Source organism: Alternaria conjuncta (assembly GCF_024043145.1).
Source record: "Alternaria conjuncta strain BMP 0040 chromosome Unknown scaffold_33, whole genome shotgun sequence".
Classification (NCBI taxonomy): domain Eukaryota; kingdom Fungi; phylum Ascomycota; class Dothideomycetes; order Pleosporales; family Pleosporaceae; genus Alternaria; species Alternaria conjuncta.
Genome location: NW_026250122.1, coordinates 124369 through 150395, shown reverse-complemented (window position 1 = coordinate 150395; position 26027 = coordinate 124369). Strand labels below are relative to the sequence as shown.

The window sequence follows — 26027 nt, the reverse complement described above, 5'->3', positions numbered from 1 at the left end:
AAAAAACACAACAGATATCTCATGTCTTTGCTCGCGAGACGACGCCTTTCATCTAAAAATCCTAGGAAAACTTGCCATGTTTCAAAAACCGCCGACTATGTACATCATGAGCACGTTGAAAGAGGCGGGTATAAAAGTCCTACCTCGATACCTCTGCTTCCCTCCTTCAATCCACATCCTTCTGGGTGCTTTACCAAAACAAAGAGCAGAATGCGCCATGTCTGTGCCGGCGTGGCTTTTCTAAATTCGCTGAAAATCGCGCCATGTCTTCTTCTGCGGGGTCAATTCTTTCACATAAACCGCTGAGCATGTACGGGATGTTCAAAAAGAACAGGCAAACACGATATGAGTCTGGTGCTGTCTGCTGTGGCCTTGTCAAAAAGCCACCGATGTACTCTTAAAATGCAACATACGACAAGAACATGGCGGGAGAGGACGTGGTGTTTGCCACATACCGAAACGACATGAAATGCTTTCTATGATCTGCCTGTCTCCGGCGCTGAGCTGTGCGAGAGGTGTATAAAAGCTCTTCTTCTGCCGGCTTGCTTGGTCTTTCCTCATTCACGCTCTTTGTGAGCTTTTCCAAAATTTCTGCGACTGCTTAACATGTTGGCTGCTGTCTTCTTTTGTCCCTCCAAAAACACAACATCGGCAAACGTATGATCTGTCTGTCTCCGCTGGGCATTTTGATAGATTTATAAAAGCTGTTCTTTGGCCATCGGCCTTCTTCTTTCCTCATCAACGCTGCGGGTCAATTTTTCCAAAACGGACAGCCCCGGTTTTCATGCTGGCTGCCCTCTTCTTTTCCTCCAAAAGTCACACACAGAACCATTCATGACGGCTGGCCTTTTCTGCTGAGCTGTTCAAACAGCATATAAACGCTCTTCCTTCGCCGGCTTCCTGGCTTGTTCCTCATCTACACTTCTTGTGAGCTTCTCCAAATCTTGTGTCGAATCAGCGCATGTGCTTCTTTCTCGTCTCTTTCTCGGAATGCATCTTCTAGGTCAAAATGTTTTGCCTTGTCTCCTGAGCCTTTGAAACGACTACGTAGACGTCGGATGACAATTTCCTCTGACTCAAAATAAGTACATCACCGTGGTATGTCTCTGGACTTCGCCATCGACTCACTCTACCAAAATCAGTGCCGCTCTCCTGTATGAAGAGAGAAGATCGTCCTCTTTCTCTCATGGAAATCTCGCCTCGTCTCGCAAATGGAAAGGTCCTAAAACCAAGCCGCGGTCGACCTATGGAGATCGCTCTCTGGCCTTCATCTAGTCCCAACCTTTCTGCTAAGATTTCGACATATAAAACGCGTGCACCACGCTGGCATGTCCCTCCCCTGCAACCTCTGGCAGCTGGGGCAACACCAAAACTTGATCGTTAGATGCCCATGGTCTTCGCTGAGATAGCGTTTATACCAAAACAAAACCAAGAACTACTTGATGCTCGGAGAATCTCGCGCTCTCCTGATTTCCTGATTCCTTACCTCCTCTCGCTTTGAGAAATACCAAAAAGAAAAGCTTAGACACGCAATGTGTTTCCCTGCGCTGAGCTGGAATTATACCTGCGCAAGAACAAACTAGTCCACGATTGTGGTCATGCTTCTGGAGTCTTCTCCTCTCTCACTTCCATCCTTCCATAGCCTCTCTCTACCCAGCGAGTATCAAAACGTCCTAGATATTATTCTATGTCTCCTCCGGTTGGGGTTCGGTACCGGCTCCGTGGTTTAAAAAAGAGCAGTCCCCGTTTCTATGCTCCTGGAAACTCAAATTTGCGCAGCTCTCAAATTCCTGCGTCGCTACTACATTGTCGATACTAAAAGACTGGGGTCGATCATCAATGTGTGAGAGGCTGGGCTGAGACTAAGGCGACTACTTGAAACTGCCCCATGTGCTGCTGGACTCTCTCGGCTCTCGAATTTATCTTTCTGCGACTTTCTCGGCTTTTCAAACTCTAAAATATGACGTCGTTCTGGTATGTCTGCCGTCTGCTGGGTTGGACTCTTTCACAAAAAGAGATAGATCAACGTAATCATGCTCATGAGCTTTCGATTTTTCAACAGCGGTTAATCTCCTCCCGTGTACTACATATTCACCTTTCTTCGGACAAGAAAACCGATCATGAGCAACACATGGCTGAGTCTGGCTGTGCTGAGATTTCAGGCTACAAACAAAGACTAGCACAACAAAACCATGGATCTGAGAGCTCGCAACCCCCGTTCCTTTACTGCATCTCCAAGGTTCCAGAAAACACAACATCGCATCATCAAGGCTACATAAGCCAGGTTTTCTGGTCTGAAATCTGCTACCAGAAAAGATGATTCTGGAACTTCATGTTCCTGAGTTGCTGGGCTCGCTGGCTTCTGTCTTTCTACATTCCACCCGCCTTTGCGAATTACTAAAAACACTGAAAGGTAGTCTGATGTGCGTGAGCATCTGGGTAGAGACCTGCTATCTAAAGTACATTTTTAACATCGCCATGCTTCTGGGGCTCTGGGGCTCTGGGCTCGCCAGCTCCTGTTCTCATCCATTACACTCGCCCGTGCGAACTACAAAATAGGCGACACGGGCTTACGATGTGTGCGGTCGGCGGAACCGGAATTTGCTACTAGAAACAATGAAGCTCTCCTTTGATGCTTCTGGAGGCTTGAGCTCTCCTCGTTCTATACTTCTACAATACACTCGCCTTTCTAAATCAACAAAACCTAATCATCATTTGCCCATGCGCGGGTCTGTTAAGAAGGAACAAAAGCCAACCAAATCAACGCCATGCTTCCGGGATCTTACCCTTTTTTACTCTCTTAGAATAAAACCGCTTTCCAACCATCCAAAAACGACGAAAGAGTACCAAATGTGGACGCGTTGGTCAAGATACAGAAAAGTACTGAAGAAAGCCGTATGTTTCCCCAGTCTCGGTCGCTCCGACTCTCCTTCCCTTACAACACACTTATATTCACGATGTAACAAAAACACTATTACAAAAGATGCATGACGACTGGGATCGTCGAGCTTTCGGAAAAAGTCCTGAAGACAGTCTTCATGGTCCACGCTCCCTCTTTTCTTCTCTTATCGCACGCTTGTCTTTGCGGACCACCAAAAGTACAACTGGCTGGACATATGTGCAGCTGGCTGGCACCACCAAAAAGTATTTTGGATGATGGTATGCTTCGAGATTCTTCGGCTCGCGATTTTTGGCCTGCCTTCTTGCAAAACACTCATATTCCACTCTCCAACTCTTCAAAACAAATCAACACAGCTTTATGTGTGCGTCCGGGCCGTCCTATGAACTAAAGCGCGATATGTAGTGTACATGTTCCTGGAGTTTCAGTCTCTCCCACTCTTACCACATTCCGCTCTTCTCTAAAGAAGCTTTACCAAAACTTGAACGCCATCTGTCCATGTGCGCGCGGCCTGAGATCAAAAGTTCTTCAATGGGTTTCCATGCTTCGGCCTTGTGGAGTTCGCGCTATCACTGCTACTCCAGAATTTCCAGTACCGAAATCATAACGGAAGCACTCTATGTGTGTCTGGTCGAGCTGAGAAACGAAAACAAAGAACAGACACACTGTAGCTATGTTCTGGAACTTGCCCACTTAACATTTATCTTCCCGCTACATACGCGATCTTCAAAACAACAAAGGCTTCGTCGATATACGAGCGGGGGCTCCACTACACGCGAAAAGAAGAAAGCGCTTGCTATATGCTATAAAACCTAGGCTCCTTACCTGTTATCCTCCTGAAACATCGTTAAGCCCTCGAATACTAAAACAGTAACTGTGTACGTGCAGGTGTGTGGCCAGCCGAGCCGAAATCCAAAGAAAAGAGCCTGACCTCATCTTCATGGTGTCGAAGTCTGCGTCTCTCGACTCTTACCCCCCTACTTCGCGCTTCCGTTGCGAACTACCAAAACAATTACGCTGCCTCTTATGTGCACCTGAGTAACGATCAAAACGTGGTTGCGTACTTCGAATGGTTCTGAGACGCGGTGGTCTCGGACTTTTACTGCTATAACACCTTCTAATCTTTTTATACCAAAAGTGCAAAGAAGCATCGCATGTGGCTCTGGCCGAGCTAGACTCTCAAGAAAAACATCAAAACTATCGTCATCATGGAGTGGCAGTCCTGGGCTCTCGACAGTTAGCACTGAACACCAAAAGAGAAAGCAAAAATATTCATGTTTACCCCTTACTCCAAAACCCAACAAAAAATCCACTCAAGGTCCACATATAAATTGAAGCCGCGCGCTCTTCGAAACTTGCATTCCTACAACATCCCTACTTCAACAAAATACCGAACCATGATAGGAAGCACACAATGTGTGTGCCAGGTCGAGCCGAGATCTACCACAAAAAACAGTCGAGTAGCTTTTTAATAGTAATAGAGTCCCAGACTGTCGAAAGCCATCACCAGATATCCAAAGTAGAGTCTCACTTCCTTATGTTCGCTTCTCGCGGTCGAAGTGCGATACCAAAGAGGAAGAAAAAATGGCTTATGCTTCCTGCGTTGCGCGCCGCAACACATCACCTCCTACAACATTCTCATTTCATCAAAATACCGAAAAGCCTGGGAAGCACAGCCATACCCGTGGGCGCGTAGAGATCGAAAGATCGAAAACATGAGCTGGCTTTGTCATGCTGCGGAAGACCTGGCGTCTGAGAATATGCATCTTTCCACTTGCCTCTCAGCTTTCTGCACGACCAAAGGCGAGAAACAACCTCCTCATGTGAGGCCGGCTGAGCTGGAGTTGAAACAGCACTAGCTTAAGGTGTGGAATGCATATAAAGTCTCCGTTTCGTGGCTTTGGCTTCTGGCTTCTTACAACACTCTCATATTTTCCAAGAACCAAAAATAGTTCGGCCCTTTCTGATGTCTGTGGGCGCGCTGGGATCCGAAAAGGACCCAAATCATCGCCATGCTGCTGCAGCCATGCTCTCCAAACTTCGTCCTTTCGCTTTTTCCTCGTCAACCTGCTTCGTGAAAGCAACCGCAAGAGCATACATGTGTGTCTGGCTAAGCTTTTCGAAGAGGCAGTCCATATCTTAGATGCCTATAAAGCCTTCCGGGGTTTTGTCTCCTGGCTTTCTACTGCACTCCTCTTCTGCAAAATACCAAAAAGGTCAACGCCCCGCTGCATGTGCGCGACTGGCTGTGTTGAGAACAAGAGGCATTCGACGGTTTCATCATGTTTCCAAAGGGTTCCACCGCTCGTGTATGAGTATGTCCAGCGAGAACGTCAAAAGCCACCAGAAAAATAGCGGAACAGTGAGCGATGAGACTTTCTGGCCGCCTGCTCGGACTTCAATGACTGTGCTTTCCGCGGAATATGCTGTCGAGTTTAGATGATGAAGATGCTTTATAAGCTTCTCCAGCCCGACAAAGCTTCCCTACTCTCACATCGATTACTCGTTGTTTTCATCAAAATCAAAAGGACTTTATCACGTGACCTGCCCCTTTCCAGCGTCTTTCTAAAATGGTCTGTAGCATTATAATGCTGCAAAGCGCATAGATTATGTCGCATGAGACTTTGGGGGAGAGAACGAAAAGGCAACACCCTTGTCACATGAGAACTTGCTGGCATCTTTCCTGAATATTTGCGGCGTCGCTAAGAGGCTACGCTGAAGTGTGTTAGTCGTGTTAGCTCTATAAGTACCTCCTCGCTCTTGCAGATCTCCTTTTCTGACCAAACATTCTTTGTTGTCTTTCAAAACGGTATAGCCTCCACTTATGTCCTGCGCCTGCCCAGTACCTCTCAAAAAGGCCGGACGACGCCTTCATGCTTCAAAACCCAACAAGAATCGTTGCATGAGTCCTGCGAGAGATTGAGACGAACTTGATCCCTGCTTTACCTATGGAAACGCGCCACGACCAGGTCGAAGACCGTGATGGTGCACCTCAGTATGGCTGAACACTCGAACTGTTCTAGTCATAGCTCCGCAGAGGAGATATAAAATGGCCTCTGGCCTTGCAAAGCTTCTCTTCTTCAACACACATCTCTCGCTGTTATTTCCAAAACACAGACGCTACGTGTTCATGTCCTGCGTCTGCCGGCGTCTCCCAAAAAGCAGTACGAAGCCTTCATGCTTCGGAAACCACCCGCTTCTGGCGTCATGAGTATTCCGAAATACTGAAACGTGATATTCCAACGATCATGGAAAATCCGCCGCCACTCTACTGACTCCTTGTCGGCGCAAGGGCGAAGCCCCATACAGTCTAGTCCTAGCTCTGCATCGACTACATAAAGAGCTTCTCGCCTTTACAAAGCTTCATTTATTTCACAAACACTCTTTCCTTCTCTTTATCAAAATCGCCGGTGAACGCGAGAATGTTCTGCGTCTGCCTCTTCGTTTTCAAAAATGTCGCGACGTCAACTGAATGATTGGAAGCTTCGCGAGCGTGTTGTCAAAACATCATTGCAGTCCGCAAACGATGTAGTGCGGCCAAAAGAGCGCGCTGAGCCGTACATGTATCCCTTTTCCAGATTATTTCTACCCCCAGTTCGGCGTACCGAGGTTCAAAACGCGCAAAAAAGGCCTGCATGGAGAGCACTCTGGATCGGGTGCTTGACTAGATATAAAAGCAGCCTTTCTGCTTGAGAACCTTCTCCCTCATATCCACTACTCCGGCTTCCAATTTCCAAAAGCATGAGAGTGGGCGCCTATGTTTGTGCCCTCGTTCCGTCTGTTCAAAGCTATTGGCTTCATTCACATGTTTCGCACCAACTTCTCCCTGTTATCCGAAAACGAATTGTTCAAGTTGCATGTTGGAGTAAGCAAAAGTAAGACTGAATCTGCTATGCGCGTCCAATCTAAAACGTGATTAAGGAGGACACATGGTTCTCCCCTCTGATAGCATCCTGACTCGCTAACTTGTGAGCAAAACTTCCATCGAAGACATTTAAGCTTCGTGGCTGCACCCCTCAGCTGGGTATAAAAGCTGTTCTTCCGACCGACAACCTTCTCATTCCTATCCAACTCTTCGACTTCCACCTTCTAAAATGGCCACAAATCAACGCCATGTCTGCGCCTGGTCGCGTCCTCCAAAAGTGGCTTTGAAAGTATGCATGGCGTTCGTCAGCTTCGGAAAGTATGCTTTGATGTCGTGGATGCTCGCAGTTGCGGTGGAACCTGGATCTGAAAAGAGCGAGACCAAATGTCCATTTGTCTGTCTGGGTAGGACCAAATAAAAAACCAGGCTTCCAGCGCTATGTGCTGCTGTGTTCTTCGAGACAGAGTACTCAACTTGCTATGTTCTTCCTCTTCTCCAGTCAGCGCGTTCTCATGCAACAAACCCGAAAGACTTTCGTGCTACACAAAACTCTATCACCCAGACAAGATGACAGCCTCGTCGCCCTGGCGAGTATAAGAGCTCTTCTTCTGGCCGCCCCTTTCTTTCTTCATATTCCACTCGTGGACTTCCCATTTCTCAAAACTCGCGGCAAGCGATCTATGGCTGAGTTCCGTGTCTTCGCTGTGTCCTCCAAAAGCCCTACACAACGCTCCCATGGTTTGCGTCGGTCCTGGCCTTTTTTTTTTTCAAAAGCCGCAAGCCTACCCTGATGTCGACGTGCAATACAAAATACCGCCACCACCACGTTATGGCGGGTGTCCAAAAAGCCAGATTTTGAACTTGCGATGTTCCTTCTCTTCCCCCGTGCGACACTCCACTACAAATACAGCCGGTCTCGCATCAGGTCGTGTCAGCTGTGTCAATACCTCACCAACCCCTCCAAAACGTCGAAAACCAAAAGTCAGAAGTTCACTGCTACATGGGCAGCAGCACCACCAGCACGTTCACTAATCACCCACCTACCCATGTCTTTCTACTCACCCCCACCCGCAAAACTCCCTAAAAATCGACCCACAAAAAACCACCTCCGATCCGAAGTTCACCCGCGGAGCTGCTCGGCGGCGATTTACGTACACTTGCACTCACGACGAACCGGTGCTATCTCCAGCGGTTTGCCGATGGTTGGATCAAGGCGGTGAACGTGCGGCTCGGCGTCACATGAGGATGTGCGTCTTTCTCCGCTTGGAGCAAGCGGAGCAAGCGGAGTCTCCAGTCTCCGCAGTTTGTCGGTGCTGGGTGGATGGTGTGGGTGGTCTGGGGAGGACGTCGCTGTGCGTGGAGGGAATGTGGCGAGTGGGGGATTTGTATGCGACATTGTGGAAGAATGGAGAGGTAGTGCGCGACTCTTCGGACGCGTTCCTCTTACCATGCGACATGCGACTGCAGCTTGCGACCTCAATTCTGCGCTTTGCATGCGGCTCAAAAGCCCCAACCTAAACGCCGTCCCGTTGCGTTGCCGTGTCCCCAGGCCGTTCCTTCCCTCGTTGGCACGTCGGAGTGACGCATGCGCCTTCCTTTCGCTTCGCTTCGGCATGCATTAACGCGGCCGGCTGTCGGATCCTGCCCATCGAACTTACTTACGCGACGTCGCCATCGGCTTCTGAACAAGCCCCAGCCAGAAGCCGAGTGCCAGTACCGGGCGCAGTATGCAGCGCGACTCAAGACTACCTCCCGCGCAACCTCAGGTGCTTGGAGCTCTTGGTCATGTTCAAGATGGCGGGCCAAGTGCTCGGCCTACTAATCAATCAACAATGTCGGGAGGGCTGGCTGATGAGACTGGATGGACGGCGAGGGAGACCAGGGAGGGAGGACGGAGGCAGGACGGAGGAAAGAGCTAATGCGGGGAAAGACTTCTTTCACAGGCACATATCGCCGCTGGTTTCCATCGCCTCCATCGCTGCATGAGTCGTGCGCGCAGACTAATCAGAACACACGAGCTACCACCAGAAAAATTCGACAAATGACTGGGGCATCATGCACGCAGTCCGTAGTTAGTTGGAGTGACGGGCGGAGGATGCAACGGTATTTGGTTGACGGCGAACTACCTGCATGCTAGACAAGCCAAGCTCCGTATAGTGGGGTAAGGTTACCACAAAAATCTGGAGAAGCCGCAAAGTCGGAGGAGCCGACTTCGGTTTGTGTATATTAAGGAGGGGACCCCAGATCTTTGACTGAACGTCTGTTTATCTCCGGTCTGCCAATCCATCCGAGAAAGAAACGCAGCTCGGAATTTGGGACCGTTTGGAAAGACCTCTGGTAAAGATGGTGTCGACACAGTACCCAGCGGACGACAAGATCTCCGCCCACGATGCCGCGCAGATCTCCGAACACCACCACGCAGCGAAGGTTGGTGGGCTTGCGGCGAATATGAGTCCAGAGAGAAGGGCGGAGGTGGAGAAGAAGTTGAAGAGGAAGTTGGATGCGAGATGTTCGCTTTTTGTGTTGATTTATATCATGAACTGTGAGTAACTCCCTCTCATACCACATGTGCAGATAAGGGAACCATTACTAACGAGTGCCTCTAGATCTCGACCGCAACAACATCGCCGCCGCCCGTCTGGGCGGTCTGGAAGAAGACCTCGGTCTCAGCCCCACGCAGTACAGCACATGTCTGTCTATTCTTTACGTGGGATATATCCTGATGCAGGTCCCGTCCAACATGATCATCAACAAGATTCCGCGTCCATCGCTTTACATCGCTGTTGTAATGCTCATCTGGGGCATGATCTCTACTCTGTCTGGCAACGTGACGAACTTCGCCGGCATGGTCGCAATCCGTTTCTTCATCGGCTTCGTCGAAGCCGCCTTCCTACCTGGTGCGCTGCTTATCCTGTCGAAATGGTACACGCGCCGTGAACTCACGCTACGGAACGCGATCCTTTTCTGTGGCAACCTGATCTCAAACGCCTTCTCATCCCTAGTCGGCGCCGCGGTACTAGGAAACATGGAAGGCACGCTCGGACACCGGGCCTGGAGATGGCTGTACTGGATCGAAGGCGCAGCAACGATGCTCATCGCCATCTCCGCCATCTTCATCCTCCCCGATCTGCCACACAACTCAAAGGGTTTCACCGAAGAAGAGCGTGCCGTCGCTGTCCTGCGCATGACCGAGGATGTCGGCGAAGCAGATGAAGATTCTGCCGAACAATCTGCTTTCGCGGGTTTCTTCATGGCGGTCAAGGATCTCAAGATCTATGTCATGATGCTCACGTTCACAGCGTACGTGGTCGGATTGAGCTTCAACGCTTTCTTCCCTACGCTTACGCGCACGCTCGGTTTCGGCTACATCACCACGCTGCTCATGTCCGCGCCGCCGTGGGCCTTCGCTTGCGTCGTCTCGCTCATCAACGCCTGGCATGCGGATCGACAGCAAGAGCGTTTCTGGCACATCGTCTGCCCGATCATGCTAGGCATCGTCGGCTTCGTCATCTCAATGGCCACATCAAACACCGCAGGCCGCTACGTCGCCCTTTTCCTACAAGCCTCCTCCTACGCCGGCTTCATCGTCTTCTACTCGTGGATCTCGTCCTCGTTCCCGCGTCCCCCCGCCAAGCGCGCGGTCGCAATCGCCATGATCAACGCGTTCTCGCAGCTCGGTAACATTGCTGGGAGTTATGTGTGGAATATGTCGGATAATGGGTACAGGAACAGCTATGGGGTTGTTACGGCGATGTTTGGGGTTACGATTGCGGGATGCTTTGTTTTCAGGGTTATTTTGGTGAGGTTGAATAAGCGGTTGGATGATGGGACTGATGCGTGGGTTGTGCATGGAGATGTTGCGGAGCAGACGGCTGCTGTGGAGGGGGTTAGTGTTGAGGAGGGGAGGAAGCAGATGGGCGATTTTAGGTATCTTGTTTAGAGTGGTGATGGGGAGGTACGAGGTTGCAGATCTAATGAAAGACTTCCAAGATTCTATTCATCTAGTCCACCGCTAAGATGATGTCGAAGTATGCTACCACCTCAATTCTGAGTCGGATGAGGCCGTGGATCTTCGCATGGTACCTCATTGCTAAATATGTAATCACCGAACAGTACATTCACCTCTTCGCAGTACAAATATCACTTAACATGCGTCCAGATTGCCTCGCGCACGGACACGGTTCACTATTTTGCCCGTCGCGCAATGACGCAGGTCCAAAACAAAGATCTCGTACTAGCTCCAACACAAGCTCCATCCCTCATCCCCACGGAGCCATCGCGCCCACCCCATCCCAGCCCTGCGCGCACAACCTCAAACTTTCTTTTTTACCTCTCCGTCACTCCCATCACCACCCTCTCTCTCTATTCACAACCACAACCTCAACGCGACAAATGGCACCACCGGCACTCATCGAGCGCACCGCGCCCGATGTCGTCCCAGCACCCAAACGCGCACCCGCGCGCTCGCGTCTCCCGACGGCGCTGCGCGTGCCCATTCTCATCAGCTTGAACATGGGCATCAACATGCTGCTGTGGGAGTTTACGGCGAACTTTCTGCGTCCGGAGTTGGGTGCTGTGAGTAAAGTGCCGCAGGAGGACGATGTCACGTCGTTTTACTCGCCGGCGGCGCGCGTCGCGATGCGCTGGGTTACTGTGTGGATGACGTGGTATTTTAACTATGACTGTAAGACGCGCTTTCCTCTTACCTCCACCTCTAATAGATATGATATGATGGGAGGTATGGCTAACATTAATGGGAACAACAGTCTTCGACGTCTCCGCCCTAACCGTCCTAACCTACGCGCCCTTCACCTACCTCCTAACCACCTACTACGAAATCAGCGCCCTCACCGCCGCCGCCAACATAACCATCGAAGTCCTCTCCTTCGCCATACCCACATACCTCCTCCGCCCCCGCTCCATCGTCCACCGCAACAACGAGCCCCTGCGCAACCGCTTCCTGCTCAACAGCATCCAAGTGCAGGTTTCGTCGTCCATGCTCGCCATCGCCGTGTACATTGTCGTGCTGTGGGCGGGCCAGACAAGCGGTTTCCTGAACACGTTCTTGGTTCAGTACTTCGATATTCCTACGCTGGAAGCGGCGCACAATGAGTCTCCGGTGTCTATTTTGGCGAAGACTATTGTGGTGGGATGGGCCGCGAAGGCGTTTTTGCTTAATCCGAGTTTTGCGGCGCAGAGGAGTGGGGTGGCGACGCCGGTTGAGGTTTTCGATCCTAGTACTGCCACGCTGCCGAAGACTATTGAGCATAACCTCTTCAACTATAGTAAGAGGACGAGGACGCTTGTTCAGCAGACTGTTATTCTGAATGCCTTCTTGTTCGCGGGTACCGTTCAACGGTGTATGACGCTCATTGGCACGGATGTTGTCGGTGCTGTTGGTTACGCGGGTGTCTGGGTTGCGGCGAATACGGTGGTTGCGCTGTGGTATGGCTGGGTTGGAGATACTAGCACGGATTACCAGCCCTTGTAGGGATGGGAAGGTAGTGAGGGTCGGTGTGGAGCCGACGTCAGTGTACTAGTATGCGGAAGAATTTGAGTGGAAGGATTTGCGGCCTTCATGTTTTTTCGGAATGTCACGAAAGACAGGATATGAGAACGGTAGCCGTATCTATTGGGTTCATTTGCTTCATTCAGTGGAGGACACATGGATGTGTCGGTGGCTCTATAGCTCATTTTGATACCAGTCATTTTACAGTTTTTTCGTATCTCGAGTCGTCTTGTCTCGGTCTGCATTTACTCTTGCGAGTATCTTCAAACACACCAAGGCACACCCTTCCAGTATTCGTCCTCCAAGTGGTCAATCTTGCTGTCCAAGCGGTGGATCGTGCTCTCCAAGTTAGAGACCTGTCCCTCCAAGCCCTTAATGTAGGCATCCTTTGCCTTTACCTGCCGCTTCACTTCCTTAAGAGTCTCGCCACGCTTCTTGTGTTTGATCATCAGCTTATTGGCAAGCTTGCGCGCCGTCTTATCGGACACGCCTCCGAGAACTTGCTCTTGCAGCTCCTCGATCTCGGTTTTCTTCTCCTCCAGCTGTCGCATGTACTCCTGAATGGCTTCGATACTATCAGCATCTACTCCCTCGCTCTTCTTGGCCTCGGCGAGTTGCTCCTTCAACTCCGCGATGGTGTCATCTCGTCCTTGTACTTGCTGCTGCGACAGGGCGAGAGCATCATCTTGCTCCTTGACCTTGGCGTTCAGTGTAGCGATAGTCTCGTCGTGCTGCCCGTTTTCGTAGGTGAGATCAGTAATCAGCTCATGGTCGGCCTTGGAGCGGTCGCGAAGCTCCTCCAGCTGGTCCCTCAGCTCTCGTAGCTCTGTTTCTCTGGCCTCGTATACCTCAGGGAGGCCATTGATAGCAACATAGTTCTCGTGAGTTTCGGCGATGTACCTGTCCTGAAACTCCTCATACTCATCCTTCAGCTCTTTCAGCTCTTCCAGCTCTTCTTCCATAGCCCTGCATGATGCAGAGAGGTGGCTCATAGCAGCGCCATGGTCGCTGGTCGTAGTCGCGTAGGTGACCTGAAGCTTCTCATGCTCACCCTTCAGTGTCTGCAACGCTTCGTCCTTGGCCTTAATTGCGGCAGTGAGCTCGACGATGGTGAAACGCTGCTTGCTATCGACGGCGTCGATGTGCCTTTTGAGACCATTGATAATGCCGTCTTGCTGCTTGGTCTTAGTCGTCAGCCCTTCCACAAGCTCTTCGTGGCCCTTGTAGTAGTCGCGAAGCTCTTGCAGCTCGTCCTTCAGCTCTTGTAGCTCTGATTCCTTAGCTTCATACGAGGCAGATAGGTCGTTCATAGCTGCGCTATGCTCGCCGGTCTTGGTCATGTAGGTGACCTGAAGCTCCTTATGCTTGTTCTGGAGTTCCTGGCACGCCGTGTCCTTGGCCTTGTACGCTGCAGAGACCCGAGATACATAGAGACTATGCTTTTGGTAGGTGGTGCTTAAGCTTGAGTATTGCTGTCGAAGGTCCTTGATGACATCGTCTTGTTCCTTGACCTTGTCGTTCAGCTCATCGACGCGCCTCTCTTCGCGCTTGTTGTTGTCGATTAGCTCAACATGATCGTCCCGAAGCTCTGCCAGCTCAATCTTGGTCTCTTGAAGCTTGTCTCGCTGGTCGACGTGGGCCGCGTTCTTGACAGAGAGGTGGCTGTTGAGCTCTTGAAGGTCGCCATTGCGCTCCCGAAGATTCTTGATGACATCGCGAAGGTCCTTGACGGCCTCGCGGAGATCTTTCGATCCTTCCCTGTGGTCGGCGATCGCATCCTTTTGGTTGGCGACGGTGTCCTTGAGCGTGTTGATCTCGAGCTCTTGAAGCTGAAGGGCTGGACGCTGCGTCAGTGGGAGTGGGTTAGATGGTGGGGTCACATACCCAAGTCCAGATCTACTTCGCTGCGAGGAGTTTCTTGACCTCCAGAAGGCGGGTATACGGATTGGCCAGCCATAGCAGCGGCAGATGATGTCGGAAGAGCGAAAGGCAGATGAGTGAGTGGTAGCGGAGGCAGTCGCAGGCCCGCAAGAACTGCCGCCGGATCGAGGTCGAATGGCAGAGACATGGATAGAAACCGACTTCAGAGGGAGAGGGAGCAGAGGCTAATAGATGTGAAGCTACTGAAATGGGAAGTTCGCGCGTACAAAGGTGGGAGCGTGAGACTGGTGTGGGCGGAGAAACAAACGCAGGTAAAGGCGGATATTGACTCTAACAGTGCGCCAAGCGAGGGGCTGACTAACGCTCGATTTCCTTCACTTTCAATTTCAGTATTGCAGAAGATGTCAGCTTTTAATTCGCGATTGAGAAGAGAGTGAGGCGTCGACGCCGACGTCGAGGTGAAAGATGGCTTCTGACGACGCCGTACGCGGAGACGACAACGACTAACGGTAAACCTCAAAGAAGCCTTGAAATGATCTGAATACCTTCGGGCTTACCCATAAGTCCGGCCAAATGTTCTCGCAGCATCTTCACCGCTTTCGTCTTGCGAAAGACTGTTTTGACACCGCCGATGGGACACCGACCCTGCCTGTTGTCTGTAGATGTTTTCTCGACATGGCAGCTAAAATGCACCAGGACTCGAAGCATTGGAAGAAGAGACGGGTGACATCAGACACCAGTATATCGAGAGGACGTCGGCAAAGGAGGAAAGTGAGTGCCAAAACGGCAAGTGCGAACAGCGACATTCAGAGACAGTCCAGCTCGTGTGAACCTCAACCTCCAATACCTGCTGGAGGAATACATCATCTTTACAGCTTACCAAACACCAAGATGGGTTACAGTGTAGGTCCTAATGGAGACACATGTAATGTCGCGACCGTCGCACTCACCTCTCAAGGTAGTCCGGCAATCGCTGCATCGTCTAGCATTCGCCCCCGCATTCTTGCTGGGCTATTTATCGTGAAACTAGTACTTTGATGCATGGATTTAGTTGCGAGGGTTGAATATGGTGTTTTCTGGACGTTGGTGCAGCTCTCTGAACACCCATCCTCGAACAGTTGAAGTTCTAGCGTCCCTGCCCCAAGCGCCATCGTCACTGCCACAACCCAGCCATCAAAGCTCCACTCACGCTTCCATCCCATGATCTACTTCCTCTCCACAAATCAGCCAGGCATCCAGCCTTGCCCACAATTCCGCCTCACAGCCAAGCCTTGAGCCGCAAGAGCCTCGTTTGATCTCACAACCCGTCTTCAAAACATCGTCATACCTGATTAGGCGTACAGCTCTGTACCCCACACTGACATGTTCACTGCCACACACGGCGGGCCGTACAAGCTCCACCAAGCCTTGCCCCTCGGCACATGATGTTCCGACCAAGACGCGCTCACACAAATAAACGCGACGGCCCGTCAATGGGAGAAGATAGCTAAGACGGACAATTACCCCTCCAAAGCTATAGCTCTACCAATTTCCCCGCTACAACATCACCACCACCCAAACCACCAAATACCCAAACCACCTTCTCGTCACACCAACAACCAAACGCCCTAGCCCAACTTCCACAATGCCAATGTGGGCTGCTATCACGGACCCCGTCCTCGCTCTATCAGGCGGACTCGCAAACGAAGAACAAACTCGCCGCAAAGTAGCCCGTGAAATGGCGATCAAGAACGGAGAAGACCCGGATGCGCTCGACAAGAAAGACCAAGGTCCCCGCAGAATAGGCCAGTGGCTCTGGCTAAAACCGGAATGTGTGCAGGAATACAAGAAATGCCATGCGGAAGTCTGGCCGGAGGTGCTGGAGCAGATTAAGGACTCGAATATCAAGGACTGTACGTTGCTTATTACTCACCTGAGCTACCTGTCAATCAGATCAAGCCATGTTTACTAACGTGTTCTATCAGACTCGATATACATGAACCTCTTCCCCCGCCCCATGCTCTTTGCGTCCTTCAAATACGTTGGCGAAAACTTCGACGAAGACATGGCGCGCATGGCGGAGAACAAGGTCGTGCAGAAATGGTGGAAGATGACGGATAAGATGCAGGAGAGCCCTGTGAAGGGTGCGAAGGGGAGTGCGACAGGACCTGGGTGGTGGGGTCAAACGGAGGAGGTGTTTTATGTGGAGTAGATCGGGAAAGAGAAAGCGAAGAGAGAGTAGAGCAAGAATTAGAGGAAGCATGTGTACAAAAGTAAAATTCCTTTGGTATCAAAACAAGGTACTATCCGGATCGCTCCTCCTAGAGTCACGTGCTCCCCAAAAGCTGCTAGACCTATCTAGGTAGTTGCTAGGCTCAAAAGGGTAGCCTCCAAGCCGAATACACCCTCCAGCCTGTTTCTTACCAGCCATGCCGGCTCCCCGTGTGGATCTTCCAATACAAGGCTGTGAAACATTGACTTCGCGTATGCAAGCCATCGCCAGGCCTTAAGGCATGGCCGGTCACCTTCCGTTGGAAGCTGGGCGCAGGCACACGCGACGCGTCTGGACCCCGCTGTTGTCGATGCTCGCGACTTTAGGCATCCTGTAATGGGGAATCATACGCGTTTGCTTGCTTCAAAGACTTTACTGATTAGAGTCCAAGGTCAAACTGACTAGGCAGTTATTCTGAGGGGTTGCAACTAGTAGTGTCGCGTTATTGTGTCCTAGTGTATGCTACTTAGGTACCTAGGTAGCTAAGCTTACGTGACTATTACCGCAGGGAACAACAAACAGCAGCAAGTTCTAAACGCATGTTGAAAATAGGTAGTTCACTCAAACCTGTACCTGCGCGTTTCCATTGCAATGGGCAGATAGTCCGTCCATGCTTCGATGTCTTTGCCCCACTGCCAGGTCTTGAGGGGCTTCTCCGGGCGATCCCGGCTCCAGAGCCCTGGAATCTTCCACAGTATCCAGTACCAGCTTGACAGGGCGACGCCTGCCTGGCATGCTACGCTAAGCAGTTAGTTTCCGTCGAACTCTGGGGACATGTCACATGGCAGGTCGCCTCCAGCCACAAACACTTCCAAGGTTCGCTACTTTACCAACCTGATACCTACATGCCCCAACAATCACATAACGGGTTCCCGTCACCCTGTCATCACGCACTATGATCACTATCGCGATGGCGACCCGCAGCTCCATGCTATGTGCAGAGACCGCATCACTCCCATGGACAGTGCATACGGGTCACCAATGGAGAAGAGCAGACTTCACCGCTCTTACTTGTCGCCTCGTTCCAGGACTGCGACAGTGTGACATCTGGCACGGGTGGCTGCATGAGGACAGTGCAATGGAGACGCCTGGTCTTCCATACACTACCTGGCTGATTCGCCTGTGCAACATGGCAGGGTTCTATGTTTGATCGGGGGTGCGAGGGGATCCCACGCTCCAGTACTTAACCGGAGTCTTTTCTGTCGCCAGATTCCCGTCAGCGTTGAGTTAGTCGACTCTCATCGACGTTTAGCTCTCAGTAACAGAGCTCGTGCTACTATTGCACCTTACTTGAAAGCAACTTTGTTGATTCTCTTCTACCTTGTGCATCGGGATCCTGAACAGACGATACCGGATCCTTACTTCTCTGTCACCAAGAAAGCTTTTTATTCATTTTGATGCACGAGTCTCGGTTCATTTGTCCTGCTATACGATATGGATCGTGATCATATCTCACGACACCGCCCCTCTCAGCGTCCAGAACGAGACGATACCGGTCGTTCTCAATCTCTATCGGTCACGCAGCGCCGTTCGCGCTCCCCTCTACCACTCCCTCCTAATGAGGCATGTCGTATCAGAGATGTGTCTTCCCATCGTCTTATGGAGGAATCATCGACAGCAGAATCATCGGTACAACCTCGCTCTTCTATAAGTGCTCGGTCACGCGGTTCAGCCTTTACAGAAGCAACAAGTACGCGGTCATTGTACCGATCGAGATTAACCCCCCAAACAACCAATAATTCGTCAATACACCGATATGCCACCCCAACATCGACATCAATAGCACGGCAACGCTTCCCAACGAGGCATACTACATTTTCGCCTCCTCCTCGACCATCCGTTCCACGTCAAACACACCCAGGTTTCTTGAGCGAAGGAAAGCAAGTCCGCGAATCGATCGAGACCAATAATGGTCGAGCCCATATCGAACAGCCGAGAGATGCGTCGGCCCAGCAGCCGAATCTTTTATCCGCTTCACCGACCGACGTGCTGAAATTGATCGAAGACGACGAACAACTCTCCATGCTGCTGACTCAAGGGTTCGGTAACAAACACGATCCCCATTCTGATCACAGATCAGAAGGCGTCGCCCTCCATGACCCAAGATACAAGGAGGCAGAGGTACAGTCAGGGAAGACCATCGCCTCTTTGATCGCTGCTATCAACCTTGGAAAGAATCATTGGCACAGTTCATGGGATCCACTAGCTGAGGAGGCAGGAAAGTCTGTTTCACCCTACGTCAGTGGGCCGATGCGAATCGGCATTGTAGGCGAGACTGGACAAGGTAAATCTTGCCTTATCGGAGGTCTGTTAGGTGACGAGGGTATAGTTCAAACTGTACGTCAACTGTTTGCATCAGCAGCTAGGTAGCTGAGGCTAAAACTCAATTAGGCAAAGAGTGGCGAGAGCCTTACCAGAGTGATTCTCGAGTACCATCACTGGATCGATCACGACTCACGTTTCAAATACCGCGCAATCATCTCTTTCCTCCCGTGGGAATCTGTACAGAAGCGAATCGAGACGTACTTCGAACACTGGAACCACGGGCTTTTGTCACATGAAGACGAGAGCGAGCATGAAGATGAAGAAGGAGATCAAAGCCCAGATCCCGCAGGCCCGGATTCTCCAGGGGCAGATACGGAAACAGCTACAGGGGTGTTCCAAGCACTCTTCCGTGGAGACCCCAGTTTTGAGGACGAAGAGACCATGAAGGACTACCTGTTGAGCAGTGAACGGGCACCTGTGCGACATGATATACGAGATCGACTTGTCAGTCGCGCTCGCGACATGTACGATGAGCTTGATTGTCAGGACACAGACATCTACAAAAGAACCACCGAAGAACTGTGGCATGAGCTTGCTCGATTCACGCATGGTCGCTCGGCCGATGACTCAAGAAGAGGTTGCGACGCTTGGCCCTTCGTCGAAGTTGTCAAAATCGGCGGCCCCTTTGCCCTGAGCGAGCACATCGTAATCGCTGACACGCCGGGTCGAAACGACTTGAATCGACTTGCGCGTGCCAGCGTGGACGACTACCTACCGTCTTGTTCGTCCGTGATAATAGCGTGCAACATTAGTCGCATCATATCTGACGACAGCCTCCCCAATCAAATTGAGAAGATCCAGCGTCACCGTCCTGTGACAGTAGTCGCTACATTCTCTGAGGTACGAAGAATCGATCTATCAGGACGCTCTTGCTGACTCCAAGATAGGACGTTGGCCTAGTCCCCAGCAGGCACACTAAGCTCAGCCCAAGCGAGAAGCATACGTATATGAGGCTTCACGAAAAACTCAAACAGCTCCAAAACGAAGAGTTGGACCCGTCCGCCGCTGAAGCTATACTACGCAACCAGTTGAAGCAAAAGCATGTTAAGAAAGCGTACGTGTAGTGCCTGAGGATTCGGGCATTATTGATACTAATTGGGACATAGCATTGCGCAAGTGCTTGTTGAGGAACGCAGCCGGCGCGTGAAGGAAAGGCTTATGGCAGCAGCACGGGGCAAAGGCCGTCCTCACGCAGTGTTTTGTGTGTCCGCTTTCGACTATCAGCGTAACATTAGGGGGATTGCTGCTCACGATTCCGCCCTTCTTCCTCTCAGCCCCAAGGACACGGAGATACCTGCATTGAAGCAACATCTCATTTCGTTATGCTCGCCCATGCGAGTAGAAGAGCTAGTCCGCTATGTGGGCGCAACATTACCAGGTCTCATGCTTAGCATGCAGATGGGGATCAACAAACGAACCGATGTGTTCCAAATCAAAATCGAAGGTGGAGTCGAAAATCTGAGTAGTGTAAGTGGTTTAGAGTGCCACGAAAGCCAAACTAATACCGTCCCAGACATGTGTAAAGAAGGTCCATCGATGCATCGACGATGTATTCAGGGATCGAATCGAAAAGCCCTTACTGGTCACGTTGCGTACGCGGCTACCTGCATTTATCGAACGTGCTGAGGAACTGTGCGAAGTGTGGCTTCAGGTGGGATTTGAAAATATCTTAGAGATACCTGCTAACGCTTATAGTGGCATCATAATACGCACAAAACATTTGTCGGCAACCTAGGTAATAGACACCTTCTCATGTATAGAAAGTTCGACTGATGGCGTTCAAGGCAATTACAAAAAGCCTAGAAAGGGCAAGCCCAGTTGGAACCATCAGTTGCTCGAGCAGCACCGCATGAGCCTCAACCCGATTTTTCAGAACATCCATGAAGCTCTATGGAATAGTATCGAACCAGTGAAACGAGAAATTCTGTCAGCAATGGGGAAGCTAGCCGAGGACATTCGCAGTGAGTTGCCTATACGAAACTTGACTCCCTAGCTAACGATATGAAGAGCAGTATCCAGACTCTAGACCTGCTGAGCTGAACCTACTCCTCAACAGCATCTACATGAAATTTGCACCTGTTACCACGATAAAAACCAAGTGCATTACCAATCTGAGAACGTTCATCGAGTAGGTACTCGGCGAGCGGACGCCCCACTTCTTTTGCTGACTTCGACCGTAGGAAGCAGAGATTACGCTGTCTTACTGACACTGACGATATCTCCTACTTCGGGTACGCCATGATCGATGTATACAACAAGAGCAAAGAGACCAGGCGAGGAAACAAAAAGGAGGAGACACGAAAGGTCATGCAACATAGAACGTTCAAAAGACTGCTTCGCGACGAAGATACAACGCCATACCACGCGATTTGTGTAAAACTGAAAAAAGCCATCGACAGTCAAAAGCAGGTGATCAAGGAGTACTTGGAGGAGAAGATTGAGTCGTTATTCCAGGCCATCGGTAATGATCTGAAGCGATTGGGAGTGGAGCAGGCGAACCTGGACCACAGAGAAGACCGCAAGGTTCGTGAGTCGATTGGCAGGACGCTTTCGAAGGCGAAGGAAGATCTTGGGACGATTGAGGCGTTATTGAAGGAGAGCGGCGTTGATTGCGATGGTATCAAGGATCAGTCGACGTGACGATTTTGTCTGGATATGCATTGCATGACATCGGGTAATGAAATTCTATTGCTTTAGTGTTGTTGATATCCTTCCTCTTTAAAATCAACTTCTGTATACTCACCGCACGAATCTGCCCACTACCTAGGTACTTCCTATCGCGTCTAACAATGAACAATTCACTTAGGTACCCCGGTCTTCTACTCGCAAACGTATTAACTAACAGAGAATGGAACATCGTGTATAGATCATGCTGCTCGTGTTTCGTCAGGTTTGCGTCTGCGCTGTTGCATCGAGAATGCGCCAAGTATCCCCCGCGGGGATAGTGTGGCGTGCTGGCGAGATAGTGTGGCGCGTGCTGGAGAGACAGCGTGGCGCGTGCTGGGCTGTCTCGCCTTTGCCACGAACTACCTAGGTACGTTTCCAACAGAGGCCCAGAGATAGATATCCTAAGGCAAACTATACGATTGCCCGCATCGAGGGCTGTACCAGCGCAGAATCAGTCGTCGGCAGATCACAGTCATCACATACCCAACCACCCAAAGTACCCGTGGACCTTCAATGTCATTGCAATCGGATCATCACGAGGCGAGCGCGTAAAGAAGATGATGAATCGAGGTCTAAAGCGACAGCTCTGTTTCGCAACCAGGAAAATACGAGTCCGAGCGATTACTTCCGTGTTGAAGAAAAGCAAAAAGGCAGCGGCAGACGTGCTCCTATTTCGGGCGAGACTAGACCGCGCTACTCACCAGCGCTAACACCTCCCTGCATCAGCCACCCAGTTCTCCCAACCATCCCATCTCTCCGACATCGACATGACACACGCCCACATATGCGCGCTCGACTCGTATGTGGAGACGACAGATGCTACCTGGCCATGATAAAGTTCCGGCCCTGGGACCCGCTGTCAGGGTCTGGCTGCGCACGCTGCGCTACGGCAAGACACCCAGACCAATCGACCGCCGATGCGAATGTGAGGCTGTCACTTGGCGACGGGATCCACCGCTACTCTTTTGCTACGTATGATGTGCTGGGATCTGATTCAGATGCCGGGCTTTCAGGGACTGTAGAGATGCATGCTGTGTGGCTTGCGGCTAGCAGGCTCTTCAGTTGTTGAGTTGAGTATCCTGGTTGCCATAACGAAGGCACTATGGAGACAGGATGCAATGGTGAGACTAGCAAGTCGGGTCTGCGTCTACTTTTCGCGCTATACCCATTCGCATGTTTTGTACGAATGCGGTCGCGATCTATCTGCAATCGCAGTTACATGCTCCTCATTCGTAATCTAACAACATCCAGCTGCTCACCAAGGCCTACCTAGGTAACCAACACAACAAGCCAGCAAATCAACCCCATCACAACTCCCGCTCAACCTCATGGCTCTGCAACATCGTCTCTCCCCGCCCGTCTATACTAACCCTATGCAACCTCCCCACATTCTTCCCCAAATCCAGCTCCACCGCACTATCCTTCCTCTCTCCCCTTCTCATCCGGGACGCAGAGCCCGTCATCTCCTGATCCACAATCTCCGTATCATCAGGCATAACCTCATTTTGCGGCACATCTTCAATGCGAAACAAAAGCTGGTATGCCGGCGCATCGTCCGGGCGATTGGGATCCTTTGTATCCCGGAAAATCGTAATACTGGGGATATGTTTTAACCCCAATTCCGCCTTGTGTTGGACCAGCATAAACGCTTTGTTTGCGCCGACGGGTGTGCCTAGGAGCGCGAGATACTCCTCACTGGACTCGTCTACTTGAACACCTGGCCATTCCGGTATATCTTTATAGCCCTTGCTTACGAGAATCCGGTTGACGACGGGTACGGTTTCGGTGTTGATGATGTTGCTGCCGAACCAGTATTTTAGGTTTTTGGGATTGGGGTTGCGCAGCCAGAAGGCGGCCATGATGTCGGAGGCTTGGCGGAGGAGGGGGAGTTGGTCCACTGGAAAGCCTTCGGCGTAGGTATCCATGGCGGCGGGCCAGGGGGCGAGGAAGTTGTGGCCGTAGATTGCTTGAGAGTGACGTTAGTGGGTGGCGGTGGTGAGTGAAGATGGGTGGAAGGATGTCTTACCTCCTTGTTCAGCATTAAAAGCGAAGCGGTAGTAAGCTCCAGTGGCCTACGTATAGTCAGCCAAACTGTCAATGTTCGGCGTATCTCTCTTCCTAGAATACTCACGCCATACTCTTTGTCGTCGTCGTCGTCAGGGAAGTAAGTCTGCATGTCTACCGGGAGCTCATAACCATCATCATCCACCGCGTCCTCTTCCATATGCTCGATAGAGTAACACTTGTTCTTGCCACCAAATTCCACCGGCTTGGTATCCAATCCGAGCTCATTCAGCGCAGCCTCTATTCTGTTGTTTATCTCTAAGTTTGCGAAGTCGTCCGAAAAGTCGCAGTTGATTTCCGGGTCATAGTAGGCTTCGTGCCAGTACCAATCCCTTAGCTCGGCTGGATGCATGTCAGTGTCAATGGCTGCGTAAGGATGATGATGGAATGGATAGAACCTGCCTTCAAGCGTTCCCTTCCACTGGCTTGCCGCTGATGGCGGATTGCGATCCAGGTAGTTGGGCCAGTTTCGGCCGGCGACCTCGTCTGGCATTTCCATGAGGCAACGCAGCCAATTGCCTTTCTTCTTGTACTTGTCCCAGCTGGCATCGTTCGCGTATTCGGTGGGGTCGAAGTCCACAGCAGTCTGGACTAGATTCGGCTCGGAGGCGGAGGCTTTGTCGTTGGTAGATGGGATGTTCACTGCGCTATCGCGACGATCTAGAAGGCCTGGTGTGAAAGCTGTGGAGTTGGAGGAGCCGAAGGGGACTTCGGCATGCTTGCTGTAGACCAGTGGTACACATATCACGGTAAGAAGTAGTGTAGCAATCTTCATGGCTGAAGTGACACACGGATTTCGTTTCTCAGGGTATGGGCGTGAATTTGGTTGAGCATTGCATTACTCCAAGCGAGAGAAGTCAGGAGTATACACACCAAGCGCTCCGTCATAGTCGTGAGTGCGCCTAAACAAGTGGATACAACCGTTGATAAGAAAGCATACGCGGCGAGTGGCGATTGTTCAAGGGCGTAGAGTGTGGAGTGAATGTACACTCCGAAGGCGTCATCAAACTTGCTCAACCCCATAACTAACCACCGCCATCCTACCGCCCCTATAAACACTGATCTCATGCAATCTTCGCACATCATTTCTTGTGTCCACCTCCTCTGTCACCATATTGGTTCTCTTAACTTCCTCCCTTGACCTACTTCCCTGTTCACGTTTCCAGCTACGCACCCAACATCCATATTATCAGACTTTAGAACATCCTCCGGAACGTCTTCAACACGAAACAGCAACTGAATATTCGCCTGGAACGACGGTTTCGCTCTGTAATCGCGAAACATCGTGATTTAAATGATATGCTTATCGCTGAGTGAGGCTTTATGTTGGAGAAGGAGGTACACGGGTATTGTACTAATGAGTGAGCCCGCTGTACTGATAGAGGTAGACATCCTCGTGTACCAGGGTATTCAGATTTGCTTGTCTGGCAGGGGCGAGAGGAAATTGAATCTCTGCCTGTTGTGTGGAGATACATGTAGTAGTGGTGTGAGAACAGGAACAGCGACAAACCTACCAACTAAAACAGTGGTTTCTTCTGAATCCGCACCAACACGTACATCAAGTCATTCTCGCGATTCATGCCATCCACCACCGCCCCTCCGCCTCCCCTCCTCCTCCCCGCCGCCTCCCCCACCCACCCAGTCGGGCCATGCTTTGCCTGCTTCCGAGTCGGTCATATCCAGGAGACAATTGAGCCATCCGCCTTTTGTAGCGTATGTGCTCCATGTTTCCGCGTTGGCGATGTTGCTTGGATCATAGTTCGTACGAGGGCGGATGGTGTTCAATCGTGGAGTGCTGTGAAGAGTGGAATCGCCAAATGGTACTTCGATGAGAGTGCTACATACGAGACTCGCGAGACCCGCGAGACCCGCGATGCTCTGGAACGATCTCATGGATTTGGTATCTTGACGTCGATCACGTCATGAGTCTTCCGGTCCATCGTATGATCTTGGTTGGACATAGCAGCGAGCGGTGGGCATGTGCGGCGAACCGTTTTGGGATAGAATTGACAGTGAAAGAATGCGTATCAAGTGTATTGCGTGATTAGCACACAGTAAACAAGGCGGATTCTGTAAGGCAACAGGTGTAGTACTTCTCGCACTCTCTAGAGACCGCGCGCCCACAGAGCCTGGACTAGGATTAGACATCACCATATCTCTCCCCTGAATTTCAATGGAGTCAAAGTCAACACTACTCATCTTCTACAGGTGCGCCAAACATCCAGAGAGGGGCAGTAAACGCTAGAAATAGAAGAGATGCAAGACTAAAGAAAGGGGACGGAACGGAAGAGGATTCGACATGCACCGGAGGTTGCGGAAACAGCGAACCATTGACCAAAATAGACGAAGACAGATGTAACTTCTCGACTCAATAGCCGCCAACTCACAGTAACATCCCATGGCGACATGGTCGACTCGCCCTGCAACATCTCCATATAGCCCTCCTTCCCTCCCGATGCCTACCCCCTTTCCCACATATCAACTCACCCTTACCCTTAAGACGCACGCTTACCAACACCATGAGGCTGAGTACGACATCGCCGCCTCAAGCATTCCAGAACAATGT

The 26027-nt window shown here is 51.0% G+C and overlaps 6 protein-coding genes across 6 annotated transcripts; 4 read left to right on the top strand and 2 right to left on the bottom strand.

The window, feature by feature from the left end:
* Positions 1-9107: 9107 nt before the first annotated feature.
* On the top strand, positions 9108-10704 carry J4E85_011342 (uncharacterized protein; the record flags this gene model as incomplete). The annotated part of the gene is made up of 2 exons (XM_051475545.1): positions 9108-9306; positions 9371-10704. 2 exons carry the CDS (start codon positions 9108-9110, stop codon positions 10702-10704), a joined length of 1533 nt encoding a protein of 510 aa, XP_051320683.1.
* A 452-nt stretch (positions 10705-11156) lies between these two features.
* J4E85_011341 (uncharacterized protein) lies at positions 11157-12255 on the top strand (the record flags this gene model as incomplete). Its single annotated transcript, XM_051475544.1, has 2 exons — positions 11157-11448; positions 11531-12255. The coding sequence occupies 2 exons, from the start codon at positions 11157-11159 to the stop codon at positions 12253-12255; spliced, it is 1017 nt and encodes a 338-aa protein (XP_051320682.1).
* Positions 12256-12536: 281 nt separating this feature from the next.
* On the bottom strand, positions 12537-14230 carry J4E85_011340 (uncharacterized protein; the record flags this gene model as incomplete). Its single annotated transcript, XM_051475543.1, has 2 exons — positions 12537-14110; positions 14158-14230. The coding sequence occupies 2 exons, from the start codon at positions 14228-14230 to the stop codon at positions 12537-12539; spliced, it is 1647 nt and encodes a 548-aa protein (XP_051320681.1).
* Positions 14231-15778: 1548 nt separating this feature from the next.
* J4E85_011339 (uncharacterized protein) lies at positions 15779-16345 on the top strand (the record flags this gene model as incomplete). Its single annotated transcript, XM_051475542.1, has 2 exons — positions 15779-16046; positions 16119-16345. 2 exons carry the CDS (start codon positions 15779-15781, stop codon positions 16343-16345), a joined length of 495 nt encoding a protein of 164 aa, XP_051320680.1.
* A 2082-nt stretch (positions 16346-18427) lies between these two features.
* J4E85_011338 (uncharacterized protein) lies at positions 18428-21370 on the top strand (the record flags this gene model as incomplete). Its single annotated transcript, XM_051475541.1, has 7 exons — positions 18428-18742; positions 18797-19570; positions 19618-19784; positions 19837-20197; positions 20466-20691; positions 20738-20858; positions 20911-21370. The coding sequence occupies 7 exons, from the start codon at positions 18428-18430 to the stop codon at positions 21368-21370; spliced, it is 2424 nt and encodes an 807-aa protein (XP_051320679.1).
* A 1334-nt stretch (positions 21371-22704) lies between these two features.
* J4E85_011337 (uncharacterized protein) lies at positions 22705-24236 on the bottom strand (the record flags this gene model as incomplete). The annotated part of the gene is made up of 3 exons (XM_051475540.1): positions 22705-23363; positions 23424-23469; positions 23529-24236. 3 exons carry the CDS (start codon positions 24234-24236, stop codon positions 22705-22707), a joined length of 1413 nt encoding a protein of 470 aa, XP_051320678.1.
* Between the last annotated feature and the right edge of the window lie 1791 nt (positions 24237-26027).